Source organism: Salminus brasiliensis, chromosome 9, assembly GCF_030463535.1.
Source record: "Salminus brasiliensis chromosome 9, fSalBra1.hap2, whole genome shotgun sequence".
In the NCBI taxonomy this organism is placed as follows: Eukaryota; Metazoa; Chordata; class Actinopteri; order Characiformes; family Bryconidae; genus Salminus; species Salminus brasiliensis.
In genome coordinates this window covers 23,032,743-23,044,810 of record NC_132886.1, presented here as the reverse complement: position 1 = coordinate 23,044,810, position 12,068 = coordinate 23,032,743, and the positions used below count along the sequence as shown (strand labels likewise).

The 12,068-nt window shown below is 40.5% G+C and overlaps 1 protein-coding gene across 3 annotated transcripts in view; it reads right to left on the bottom strand.

Annotated features, from left to right (window-relative positions):
- Nucleotides 1–12,068, bottom strand: part of LOC140562328 (uncharacterized) — a 31,477-nt gene that overhangs the window by 17,563 nt on the left and 1,846 nt on the right. For all 3 annotated transcript variants that reach the window (XM_072687865.1, XM_072687866.1, XM_072687867.1), the window contains exons 4-16: nucleotides 11,697–11,774; nucleotides 11,484–11,591; nucleotides 10,428–10,836; nucleotides 8,761–8,960; nucleotides 7,993–8,390; nucleotides 7,106–7,260; nucleotides 5,658–5,866; nucleotides 5,110–5,249; nucleotides 4,919–5,029; nucleotides 3,681–3,845; nucleotides 3,456–3,579; nucleotides 3,074–3,277; nucleotides 637–1,508 (exon numbers count right to left, since the gene is read on the bottom strand). In XM_072687865.1, coding sequence (XP_072543966.1) covers nucleotides 637–1,508; nucleotides 3,074–3,277; nucleotides 3,456–3,579; nucleotides 3,681–3,845; nucleotides 4,919–5,029; nucleotides 5,110–5,249; nucleotides 5,658–5,866; nucleotides 7,106–7,260; nucleotides 7,993–8,390; nucleotides 8,761–8,960; nucleotides 10,428–10,836; nucleotides 11,484–11,591; nucleotides 11,697–11,774 — 3,173 coding nt within the window. The remainder of the gene's footprint in view (nucleotides 1–636; nucleotides 1,509–3,073; nucleotides 3,278–3,455; nucleotides 3,580–3,680; nucleotides 3,846–4,918; nucleotides 5,030–5,109; nucleotides 5,250–5,657; nucleotides 5,867–7,105; nucleotides 7,261–7,992; nucleotides 8,391–8,760; nucleotides 8,961–10,427; nucleotides 10,837–11,483; nucleotides 11,592–11,696; nucleotides 11,775–12,068) is intronic.

Here is a 12,068-nt window from a genome sequence, read left to right as displayed (position 1 = left end):
GGTAAAACAGCCTGCGAGAGTCAGTTCTGCAGACAGGAAAACCTTGATAACAAGAGAGGTCTATAGAGAAAGGATAGACCATTTTGAGCTGACAGAAGCTCTGTGATAATTAAGGTAACTGTACAATAGTGGTCAACAATTGGCCCCAAAACAGCAGGAATTTTTTGTGTCAACATTTCAGGCTGGTGGAAGTGGTGTAATGGTTTGGGGGATGTTTTCTTGGCTACCCATCTTTTAATGGCTCCTTCCAGCATGATGATGCACCATGCCACAAAGAAAAGAGTCCAATGTTCTTCAGGGACCTTCCCAGTCACCAGATCGGAATCCAATTAAACATCTTTGGGCAGCATTATAAGTGGTTCTGAAAAGCTGCAGAAACTGCATGACACAATCATATTAACATGTAACAGAATCTCAAAACAATGGTTCCAGCATTTTTTTGGAATCTATGCCATTAAGAACTGAAGCTGTTTTGAGAGCAAAAGGAGGTCCTACCCAGTATTAGTATGGTATTCCTAATAAAGTGCTTGGTAAGTGTAAGATTACTGTATGCACAATAGCAAAAAGTGTTAATATGGTGAACATGGGCAAACAGCATCTGCAATACACAAAGGCCCACATATGCAGTGATCTTACTTATCTGGGATGACGACAGCTTTCAGATCCTCTTCCACGTGGCAGAAGGACAGACCCCAGAGCTTATGCAGTAGGAACTCATAGTTAAAGATACACTGGCTAAGCAGAGGCAGAATCTGGCCTGAGTGTATGAGATGGTATGGCAGTCCATGAAGTTTGCGCAAATTGAACATGTAACTTCTCCTGCCTCCCTCCTCTCTGCTCCAGGCAAGTGGCTGGAAAATGCTATTTTCAGGGCCAACGCCACTGTAATATTCTGCAAAGTCTGCATGGACGGCCCTTGTTGCTTCCTCTGTTTTCAAATACCGCTGGGCAGCAACCCGCCCAAATTCACTGTGGGTCCAGCGCAGGACCCACGTACCGTCACTTTCTACCTCAGTAATGTGATATCCGATGTTGCGCCTCAGCCGGGCCCAAAGCACACAAGGCACACTGGGATATCCTGAAGTTGGCGGAGTCTGATTGTGCAATTTTGCTATTTCCTGGGTGACACGCCCGTCTCGCCCTAAAAGCTGCAGGAGCTCCTCCTCAGTCACGCCAGACCGCGCAAGAGTGATCAGAGAGGCAGCACGGCGCACCAGATGTTCTCCGTGCTCGCGCTCCAGACTGATGAGTATGGCCTGAAAGAGCGACTGCAGCTGCCCATGCAAAGTGACCTGCTCTGGGGGAGTGTAGGAGCTCCAGGAGCTGCTCTGGCTATAGGCTGTGTTGAGGTAGAGAGGGTTAGGGCAGGACAGGCAGCGCTGCAATAACAGACTCCACTGAGCTGCCTGAAGACGACGAGAGTCAGATGCCAGCCTGCACCTCAAGCCTGCAGTGATCTCCACACTGCTCAAAGGAGGCAGAGAGAGGGCTGAGACCTTCGCATGGGACTGAGAGAGAAGGGAGGAAAAAGGAAGATGTTGGGCAAATAAGAACAGACAAGACAAATAGACGGCAAATGTGCAGAAGAAAAAATTACAAAAGTGACATGGATATGTTAGTTTACAGCTTAGTGCTAACATCCTACCGAAACAGAGACTGGCCACTGGTTAAAATATAAATGGAAGTTCTCGTAATGCTCATAGCTTCTGTTTACCAATGAAGTCTCACCTTTCAACAAAATGAGCAAAGCAGCTTGCTGGTAACACCACGAGAGGAAAAACCCTGCAAGCGCAGTAGCCAGTCGAAAAATCTATTTTTTTGTTCACTTTTGAGCCGAACACTACAGACTATTCAGGAGGTTTTTGTCTGATTTTATCAGTGATTGAAAATATGTTTTTGAAACAGATTTTTTGGTTTCAAAGACTTTGGTCTGGCCTGGCACGACTGGAAATAACTGCCTGGCGGCGTTGCAAAAATGGCCACAGAGTGAACACACTTAATAAGTATGGGATTATAGGACTATGAGCACATTTTGACATTTACAGTTTGGCCCAAAAAGACCAAAAAGACCTAACTTGGCTATAGATAACATTGTAAATCATATAAACAAGTTCTTTTGAGATTGTGCTACTCAGTGCAGGTTTAGGAAGTGTATAATGCTTTAGGCATGCACACTGATGCAATTTTAGTTTGAAGATGAGAGGGGCATGTCCCTCTCCCTTTTCGATTTTCATAATTTGTGAGCTTGCGGATGGTTTACTATGATAAACTTAATTTTTAAGGTATGTTGCTAGGATATTTACAGCAGCATGCAGATTAGACTAGAATTCTACTGACAGAAGATGGAACAAATGCTATGACACAATCACTGAATCACTATACTGAATCTGTATCTGTTGACGTATAAAGCATTAGATGTGATGAGAATGTAGTCATTCCTATTGATCTACTTTTATATACAGTCAATTGTCATATATAGGTTGTTGCACACTGAGTAACGTAACACAATGTAAGTCAACAGCCAGATCAGAATTAGTGCAACTTTTTATCCAAAAATATTGATATTCATCATAAACACATACTGAAGAGAAGAGATAATGGACGGCAGCAGTGAGGGAGGTTTTTGTGGCGGGATAGTGAGGTATCAGACATTGATATTTGGGGTGATGTCTCTGTTCTGACTAAATTAAAAGGCACATATCTCAACCGCAGCATATTTGAACACATTGAATGGCCAAAGCATTGCTCTTTAGCACATGCATGCCGGTTTAGGAGCATGAACTGTTCAGATAATGTTGGATATAGGTCAAAATTAAAAGATTAAAAAACAGTAAAATTGGATACCTGCTGTGTAAATGTAGCCTGAGCTTTCAATATGTGCTAGCTAAACTAGCCTTGTAGCTTCACTGTAAAACTAAAGAAGCAAACATCCAACACCAAACATGTCTTGGCTGACTGACTACACTTGGATTAACTGGGAAACTGGTTAAACTCAAACCTTTTCCTTAAACCATTGCTTTAAGCCCAGTCATTTCCCATTCTATACTGATCTTCAGAATTTTAGAAAGATCACCTTTAGCGCTTGACTGGAGGACGAGTCTTTGCTTGCGGACAGGATGGTGTAGACGTGTGGGGATGGAAGAGTGTAGAGCCAGCTCAGATCAGCCCCATGTTCTTCACTCACCTCGTCCAAACCATCCAGCACTAGAGCCAGCGGCCTGTCCTCACTTACCAACACCAGCAATGAGTGCAGCTCTCTGATCAGCTGAGGTAAAGACTGAAGGGGGAAGGCACAAATGAATCATACTGAACTCATCATGTCCAAAATTACTGTCACCTGCAGCTGCACGTTAGATATACACACTATAATAGGCCAAAGGCATGGAGAGAAGCAGCGTACTGTAGTGTACTTAAAGAGAGCTTCAGTGACATTTATCTAATCTTCTTGTAGTTACCTCAAATATTTCGGTGTGTTTGCAATAGATGTCAGCCATCTGCGTACAAAGCGTCTGCAGGAGAAGACGCACATTCCTGCTGTCGGCCGTCAGTCCCACAAAGCACACCAGCACCTTCACATCTCTGAGATTTACCAGGATTAAACATCAAATCACTAAACTGTGAGGAGTCCAGACATCAGGCATGCATTAAGGTCAGTTCAGCAATGCCCTTTGTGTGCATACCCTGATATCCAGGTGGGCAAGAGCTGAGCCACCTTCGCCATGATGGTGCTCTTTCCAGAGCCTGGCTCCCCCAGCAGCAGCAAAGCATTCTGGGAGGAGACTGATGTCTCCAGAGCTTTTTTCACATCCAGCAAGAAGCTCTGCCTGAACTCAAAGCCCTGTGCTCTACAAAAGAAAATGGGTTCAGACAGATTCAAGTATACGTACGGAACCTGACGTTCATCAATGTCAATGACCCATGTTCTGATTGGCCACAGCAGGGGAGCACCTCTGCTAAGGATCTGCAGTAACAACGCTCCTCATCACTTAAGCTAGAATTATCAGGCTAAACTACAGGAGGCTGACTGAGTTTGTATATTCATTTTAAATGTATGGTAGTAAAATCACTTATACATGATAAGTACAAAGCGAATATTTTGGAGCATCATTTCTATGCATGGTGTGTTTAAAATGGGTGTGTGTGGGGGGTGCATTTTGTAATAATATTAACATTGTATTTTTAAATGCGAAGATTTATTTTCTGAAAATATATATAGCTTTACAATTTATAGTCATGGCCAGCATGGCCAGCACTTCTTTCAGAAAATGGATTACTTCTCCCAGAACAATTCTTTGGATTTCACAGCAAGCAGAGAAAAAAGTCAAATCTGATATAAGTCCACACAGAACTCCAGAAATCAAGCTGGAAGTTGATTGAGGCTCTGATGTTCCTTAGCCACCATGTGAACAATCCTTCTTTGCTTTCTTCTATCAATTGTCCATGTCCGCGAAGGGTAGTGAAATAGCCTGTAAACATCTTAATGACGTTATGAACAGTGGACACAGGAACATTAAGATCTCTGGAGATGAGGGGCTCCGAGTGGTCTTGCTCGAGGATCACTGGTTCAAATCAGCAGCAGCCGGAGTCCAAGAGAGCACAATTGGCCTTGCTCTTTCATGGGTGGGTTGATGGCACTTTCTCCCCACATCACTCCTAGTGTGACGTTGGTCAGCACAGGCATCTGTTAACTATTATATCGTAGCTGGACAATATCAGATTTTACAATTTTTCTCTGCTTTTTGTGTTTGTTCCAACGCAAAAAAAAAAGAAATTAACATATCAGATCATTTGTTTGCAATGATGTTCTGGGAGAAGCGTGTGTGTGTAATTAAATCACTAAAGAATATTAAAAGTTCATTACAGAATTTTAAATCCACAGAACCAAATACAAATAAACATGAACAGCTCTGGAACTCACAGGGATGTTCCATGTCTGAGGTGAAGCTGAGTTTCCTCATTAATCCTATTCCGGGAAGCTTCTCTTCTCCTTATGTCAAAAGAACGCTTAACTGGTTTTACCTGCATCACCCTGCAACAAAAGTGATTTAGAGTATTTTAATTACAGGTGCAGATCCAGAACCGGTGAGGTTGTTTGCTTATATAGGATACCTGTTGAGGGCAGCTGTGACTGTGCGCTGAAAATGGGAGCAAAGGCGTTCAGTGTAGAACTGATGGGACCTGTTGTGTTTGGGACTGAGGCCCTTCCTTCCCCAGCTAACATTCGTCTCATAGATATTAGTGTGTCTCAGCTTGAGGACAAAAAAAAAAGGAAAAGTCACATAAGTAACCTTTACATTGCAGGCTTACTTTTCAGTCTATTCAGTTGATGGTAGGTTATTCCTAAATGTTATTCCGTACCCATGATTCTAATATGTAGGTTATGTAGTTATGAGAGGGAAATAATGAAGTTGTGGGCCCACACATGGACTATTGCAGTTGGAGGGTGGGGGCTGTTCAAATGTGTAGGATTTACCTTTTGGTAATTTGAATTAAATTGCAGATTTACAAAAAGGTAATGAACTGGATTTCCTTAATTCAACTATCTACATATGGATATATATTTCCTTATGAGTAAAATATATTACATTAATAAATGATGAAATGATGAAAATGCCTTTTTTTGTCAGCTGTTTTAATCCCTTCTCTTGTTTCCTTACCTTGCTGTGGATGTTGTTGATGAAGCTTTGATGGGATCGATAAAGGATCTGGTTGATTTCGGGTCTGCCTTTGTGTAAGTCGATGAACTGTGGGGCGTATTCACTCTTCAGGTTATATAGCAGATCTGTGATGATGCGCTTATAGCAGTGACTGTACTCCTCAGCGGGGAGTTTCGCTCCTAGGCCCTGCTCCACCTCCCAGTTCAATACTGGTGCACATACACACAGAACACATGCATAAACATAGACAACATTTAAAATGGTAGTGTGAGACAATATTCATTTCTCTTACACCACTTGTAGTCACTGGGTCGAGGCCTCTGAAGTTTGCTTCTTTAGTTTTGGTCTTGAGCTATGAGGCTAATGTAGCTAACACATAGTGGAAGAGCATACAGTCACTGATGCTATGTTCACATTACCAGGCTGAAGTGACTCGTCCTTGATCTGACATTTCAATGGGCACACGTGTGCCGTTTCAGGGACAGATTTGTTCACATTACAGACAGATACAGGTCACTTATATTTATGATTGTGAACTGTCAACATAGCCAAATCCGATTTGAGCAAAACATTGATTAATGAAAATTGTAACGTAAACATAGTGTTTTCATTTCACTGCCACAGTGGATGGATCTGATATAAAACATGTTTAGGAATGTTTACGTAAATTTTCTTTACGTAGTTCCTCCATTTTCACAGGCTCGAAAGTAATTGGTAACTGATAAGCAGTTTCATGGCCAGGTGTGTCCTGTTCCCACATAATTTGTGACAAATTAAGGAGAAGTTGATTCCATGTGTTGAATTTGACTAAAATGAATGACAGCAGAATTCTTTCCTTGGTGTGGTGGAGTATATCAGTGATATGATCACTGATAGAAGTAGAAAGACTAACTTTGAAGTGTATATTTCTGCAGAATCAGTGAAATGCTGCAAAAATAACATGACCTCAACCCAGCTGAACCTCACCTAGTAAAGAAACAAAAACTGAAGTTGTTGAGTAAATACTAGGCAAATCATCTCAAGACTCTTTACATTTATAATTATGCAAGTGTATCTAATTTCTTTTGAGTGTGTGAAAATGGAGGGGCTGTGTGAAAAATGGCTGTACTTCCTAAATGGTAAATGCCTTATTTTGGCTTAACCTCTTAAATTATAACTTCAATAATGTTGATTTTTTATTTTAATAGTGTACAGTAGCAACATTTCTGCCCAATTTCTTTTTGTAACTGTATGTCAGAATCACCATCTGTAAACAGCGTGTTGTGATGTTAAGCAATCGCAAATACAGCAGTTCTGTTTATGTGGCTTCTATCATTGTGGCATATTGATATCTACAAAAATCGTTAAAATGACTTTGTTCCAGCGCAAAATATGATGCAAGATCTGCAAATTAGATTTTTGCTTAGCAACACTTTGACAAATAAACTACAATAGATAAACATACACACCTGTCCTGAGTAAGTGGGATGTAGCCGTTTCTCCGATGGCCTCTGGGCCACTGCGCTGTAGCACCCCCCATAGACGTAAACACGTTGAGCGCCATGCTTTCCTTGCTGCTTTCCTGCGCTGCCCATCACGACTCAGAAAGTCAGGGTAGTGTGTTCTGAAGATAAACAAAACACCAGGGAACACAATAGCACTTCAATAAAACAGCACACACTTAAAATGATCTGGTGATCCCCTTCTAGTATCAGTGTGTATAGAACCATGGTCCCCAGCTCAGCATGTGGAACCCAGTCACTTTACCCCTTACTTACTGTTAGGACTTTGTTCTGTCTGCCTGTTGACACAATACCAGTGTTACAATTTCAACCATGGGGACCAAAGAGAAAGCCCAGCACCTGCCTAGTTACAGTTTCTAACACTTTTACTTTCCCCATAACTGTGGCCTGCACAGTTATGAATACTGGCACTGAGGCCTGTAATGGATACAGCTGCTGTATTGTACTTAAAGCATTATACTATAGCATTTTACCTTAAAATAATTAAAAAAAAGAATGGTAATGCTCCACTGACTTGTAACAGAGAGATTAGCCCTTATATTCCAGGCTCTGCACACTGCTAACTGCACTATGTAACTCTGGTGAAGCGGGCAGGACAATGCTGACGAAAACTGTAAAATCTTGAATATTACTTTACTGCCTTTACTGCTTCTTTCACTTTCAGTGATAGTTCAGTATCTTTCAAAAGTCCAGGAATGCAAGTAAGCATATTTTAGGGGTGGCTCCAAGTGTGAACCACATCCCGATTAGTCCTGACATATTGATTCTCGCATAAAGCTGCTTTAACAGGATATGATTTGTCTTTAACAATAAATATGAGATGTCATCAATACCTCACAGGCAGCAGACGATATACAGGTGGCACTGTGTTTTCATCCAGCTGGTACCACGTCTGCAAAAGCACCAAATCCCGATCAAAATCTGCCCAACATCTGGCCAACCATGTCTCCTCCCCATCTGAAAATGAACTGAGGGAATTAGAGTTTTCACTCATTAAGGCAGAGTTTCCTGTATGCTGCTCCTCCTCCTCAGGTCTATGCTCCAACGTGAAACTTCCGTCATTGCTAACAGCAAGGCTGGAATGCGATTCAGCAGTCGCATCATCCACTTCCAACTGTCTCTTGGACTGCTTTTTCCTGTCTCTTGTGACAATTCTCAAAATGGCCTCAAAGTCTCCTTGGGAGATGGTGGTGGGAAGTGACTGGATCTCATGCTTCTGACCTGTGAACATCTATTAAAAAAACAACAGAGCAATAAGGGGAAAAGGAAAGAGTAATGCATTCACATCTAGACCTCAGAGTCAGAATCCAAAATGGTAAAAAACGCTTGAAAAGTATGTACACATAGTACACAATACTGGAAATGTGGTGATGTCACACTTCCTATTTGTACATATCGTCACTGTCAAAATAATGGCAGCTTTACAGAAGAAGGCAAAAGCGCTTTTAGCGCTTAATGTCAATTAATATAAAGAGATTTTACTCTAAATAATTCTGTGTCCAAATAATTTGGAAAAATGTAAATATTTTTTTACTTTTTTTTTTTTAAGTAAAATGAGAGCTGAAAGCATTAGGTACAATGAGAAGCCACCTAAGACTCACAAAAAAGTTTGGTCCCTCTGTCTCTTGGCACTTCCTAAGCAGCTCCACATGCAACTCTGCTGAATCGTTATGGTCGGAAACAGGGTCCGACACTCCTCTGCGCAGGTCCACCATTCTAAAATCATAGCCTCTCTGCTTACAGTACAGGTACAGCTGAGGATACACTCTGTCCATTAGTGCTGAGCGCTCTGCAACGGTATCTACACACATCACATACACACAAACAGAAGCACTCAACACCATGTGAATGAGTCACTGTACTCCAGGAATTTCTGCTAATCTATGTAATATTTCTTTACCTGTCACAAATTCACGCTCAGATTTATTGTTTATTATTTCACTTTCTGTTTTAATAGACTTTCTAACCTGTATAAAATGATTTGGTCACCCGCGCACTGCACACAGAACATGCTGGACATCACATGGACATGTGTGTTTAACTGGCGAAGACATTTTATAACTGTCCACTATGGTAAAAATACATTTCAGAATCTGAATGGTAATATTAGTATGCTTACCCGAAGACTAGATTATTGTACGTTATTGTTGCTAAAGATTGTAATGCTAGTAATGCACTACGATTGTATGCAAAAGACGCCGCTAAATTAACAAAACCTCTATACGCAACTAATTTACTATTTTTACAGCACTATGTTCCGTATGGTCCATTCCACTATTCCCATGTTTTCCCTCTTAATATTGGAAAAAAACTCTAAAAATAAAATTAAAATGTGCCATAATCTTTGTTCATTCATGAATTGACCAAATAAAGAAATTGTGCATTACATGTACTTATTTTTCACTTCTGATCAAGGATGTCCAAACATTTATATATGGCTGTATTTGTGTATCAGTAATTTTTTATAAGATTTAAAATCTATGGATTTTACAGTTTCCAGTGGTGGGAGTGATAAAACACAACCACCTCCCTACACTCATTTTTAATTATTAATTTTATATTTCTATTTGTTATGAACTAAGTTGTATAAAGTTGTAAACAGGCTGAAATGGATTTTTGGAACTGCCAAAGTGAACCTCCTCACGGTCATCAGAGCTATGTTAATCGGACACTGCTGCTGCTGCAGCCATATTGATAAATGCTATCCAAACGTTTTTCTGTTTAATTATCATTAAGTTTTAAAAAACTTTAATGACCAATCAAGATACATTTGATTTTAATAGAATGAAAGAGAAGTCGCGTATATGATCCTTTTGATTTACATATAAATTACGTAAAGGCATAATGGCTTTGACAGAGTCTATGTTGGTTAGAGGAGACACCCAAGACTCACCTCCTCACTGTGCTTTTTGTTTCTCTGTCTGTCTCGTGAAATATGAATATTTGCTCTATTTAAATATTTGAATATTTTCATTTTTTTATTTTTTACTTATGTTGCTTTTATATATCTGTAATCCTGAATTTTTTAACTCTGACCTTTTTTTTTATTATTTTGCAACAGTCATTCATTAGGACTGGGAGTTTTCCCATAGTGTCGAGGTTTATCTTAGCCATTCTGTGACACAATTGACACAATAATGTAACACAATATTGGTTTGTCAATGTCTTTTTAACATGTTTGTATAATATGCTGGAATAAAATTATTAGTATTTTTATCATACAGTTCTGCCCTATGAAACAGTGTGTGCCCAAACCCATTCACCTTACCTATGTATCCTCCACACAAATAGATCATGAATCTTCTTTGTTTGACCTGACAACGTCTGTCTGTGTCCTCTTGCAGGACGTTTGTGCTACTAAAGTCCAGCTTTTCCTGACATTTTCCATCATAATCTTTAGAAAGCAAACTCTCTTTTTTCTCAGCCTCAGAGCCTCCACATGTTCCCTCAGAGGAGCCTATATCTGGTGCCTCGTCAGTACAAGATGACAAAGCAGGACGAGCTCCTTTATCCCGGTTGCTCTCCTCCTGCTTCTCCTCCTCCTCCTCCTCTTCTTCTTCTTCTTCTTCTTTCATTTCATTCTCTTCTAGTATCGCCATGCTCTGCAGAAACGGAGGAGCATCGTCCAATGGATCCACAGGTCCACTGACATTAAACAGAGCCTTCAGATCCTGGTCCTGAAATTTTCAATAAATTATTGTTTAAAATTGCCTAGAACTTTTTTAGAATAGAGTTTAACAAAACATGTAAGTAACAATGCTATGCAGCATAAACTGTGTGGCACAGTATTTAAACACTTTTCATAAAGTCATAGTGTCATTTTTCAGTATGACAATCTTTCCTGACCACTGTAGTATTATCACACCTCAGTAACAACCTTTAAAATCCATGTTTGTCAATATGAATTATTTGGGGGTGTCAAGGTATTAAAATTCCGTGTTGGTGTGTTAATGCACTCGTTCTCAAAGACGTCAAGTTAATCTCAACTCAAGGTGTTTGGCTTGACAAAATTAGCCTCTTAGTTAATCAACTAGTGTATACATGAGCACCAGGACATGCCTGTGTAACTAAATGTTTAAAAACATTAGAAACTTTAAAATCAGAGACTGTAAAATACACCTTCAGGCTTCTCCACATGGAATTGTTTTGCATGACTGTGTGGTGTTATGAACCACTAAAGGCACATCTAAACGAGGGAAATAGGCAGTAGGGCCAGATAAGATGCAAAACGCGACTGTGCAAACATGTTCCTGCAGAACAACTTCTTCTTAACCTCACAGTTAAGTGCTGCCCCCATATCCCCAAAAGATAAGCAGGATCTTACCTTCCACTGAAATGTTTTACTTCTCAAAAGGTTCAACGCTTCAGCATCCTTCTCTCCAGAAGCTGAATCATGTCTGAGAAGCTGAAGGTGATGTTGTTGCAGATGGTTCTGAGGAAAGAAAATGCCTCAGATTTTTGTGTTACCAGAATAGACTTTGGCTTAAAACAGGAACTGATCATTAGTGACGTGCTCAATCGTTTAAACTGTTCTTACTTTGAGGTGAGCTGTGATCTCCAAGTCTGTCTCCACACTCAGCTTGGCATAAGGGACAACCTGTTGATCTGAGATTTTCTGCATATACACAAGACATTGTATAGAAACTTCATGCACCTTATAAAGACTTATAAAAGTTCTCAAAGCATCACTGCTCATCTTCCTCATCCTATCCCACAGACAGAATGGGAGGGTGGACACAGAATAGGAGAATATGGGGTGGAGGTGGTTGCCATGTTTATTTGACACAGAGTTGGACTGAGAAGCAGGGTTTTATAAGGGGCTTGAGGGCCAGGAGGAGTTTGGGGTGTGGGCCTTCTACCAAAATTCAGTTATGTTATAACTTCACTTTTTCACCTGTATACCACTGTC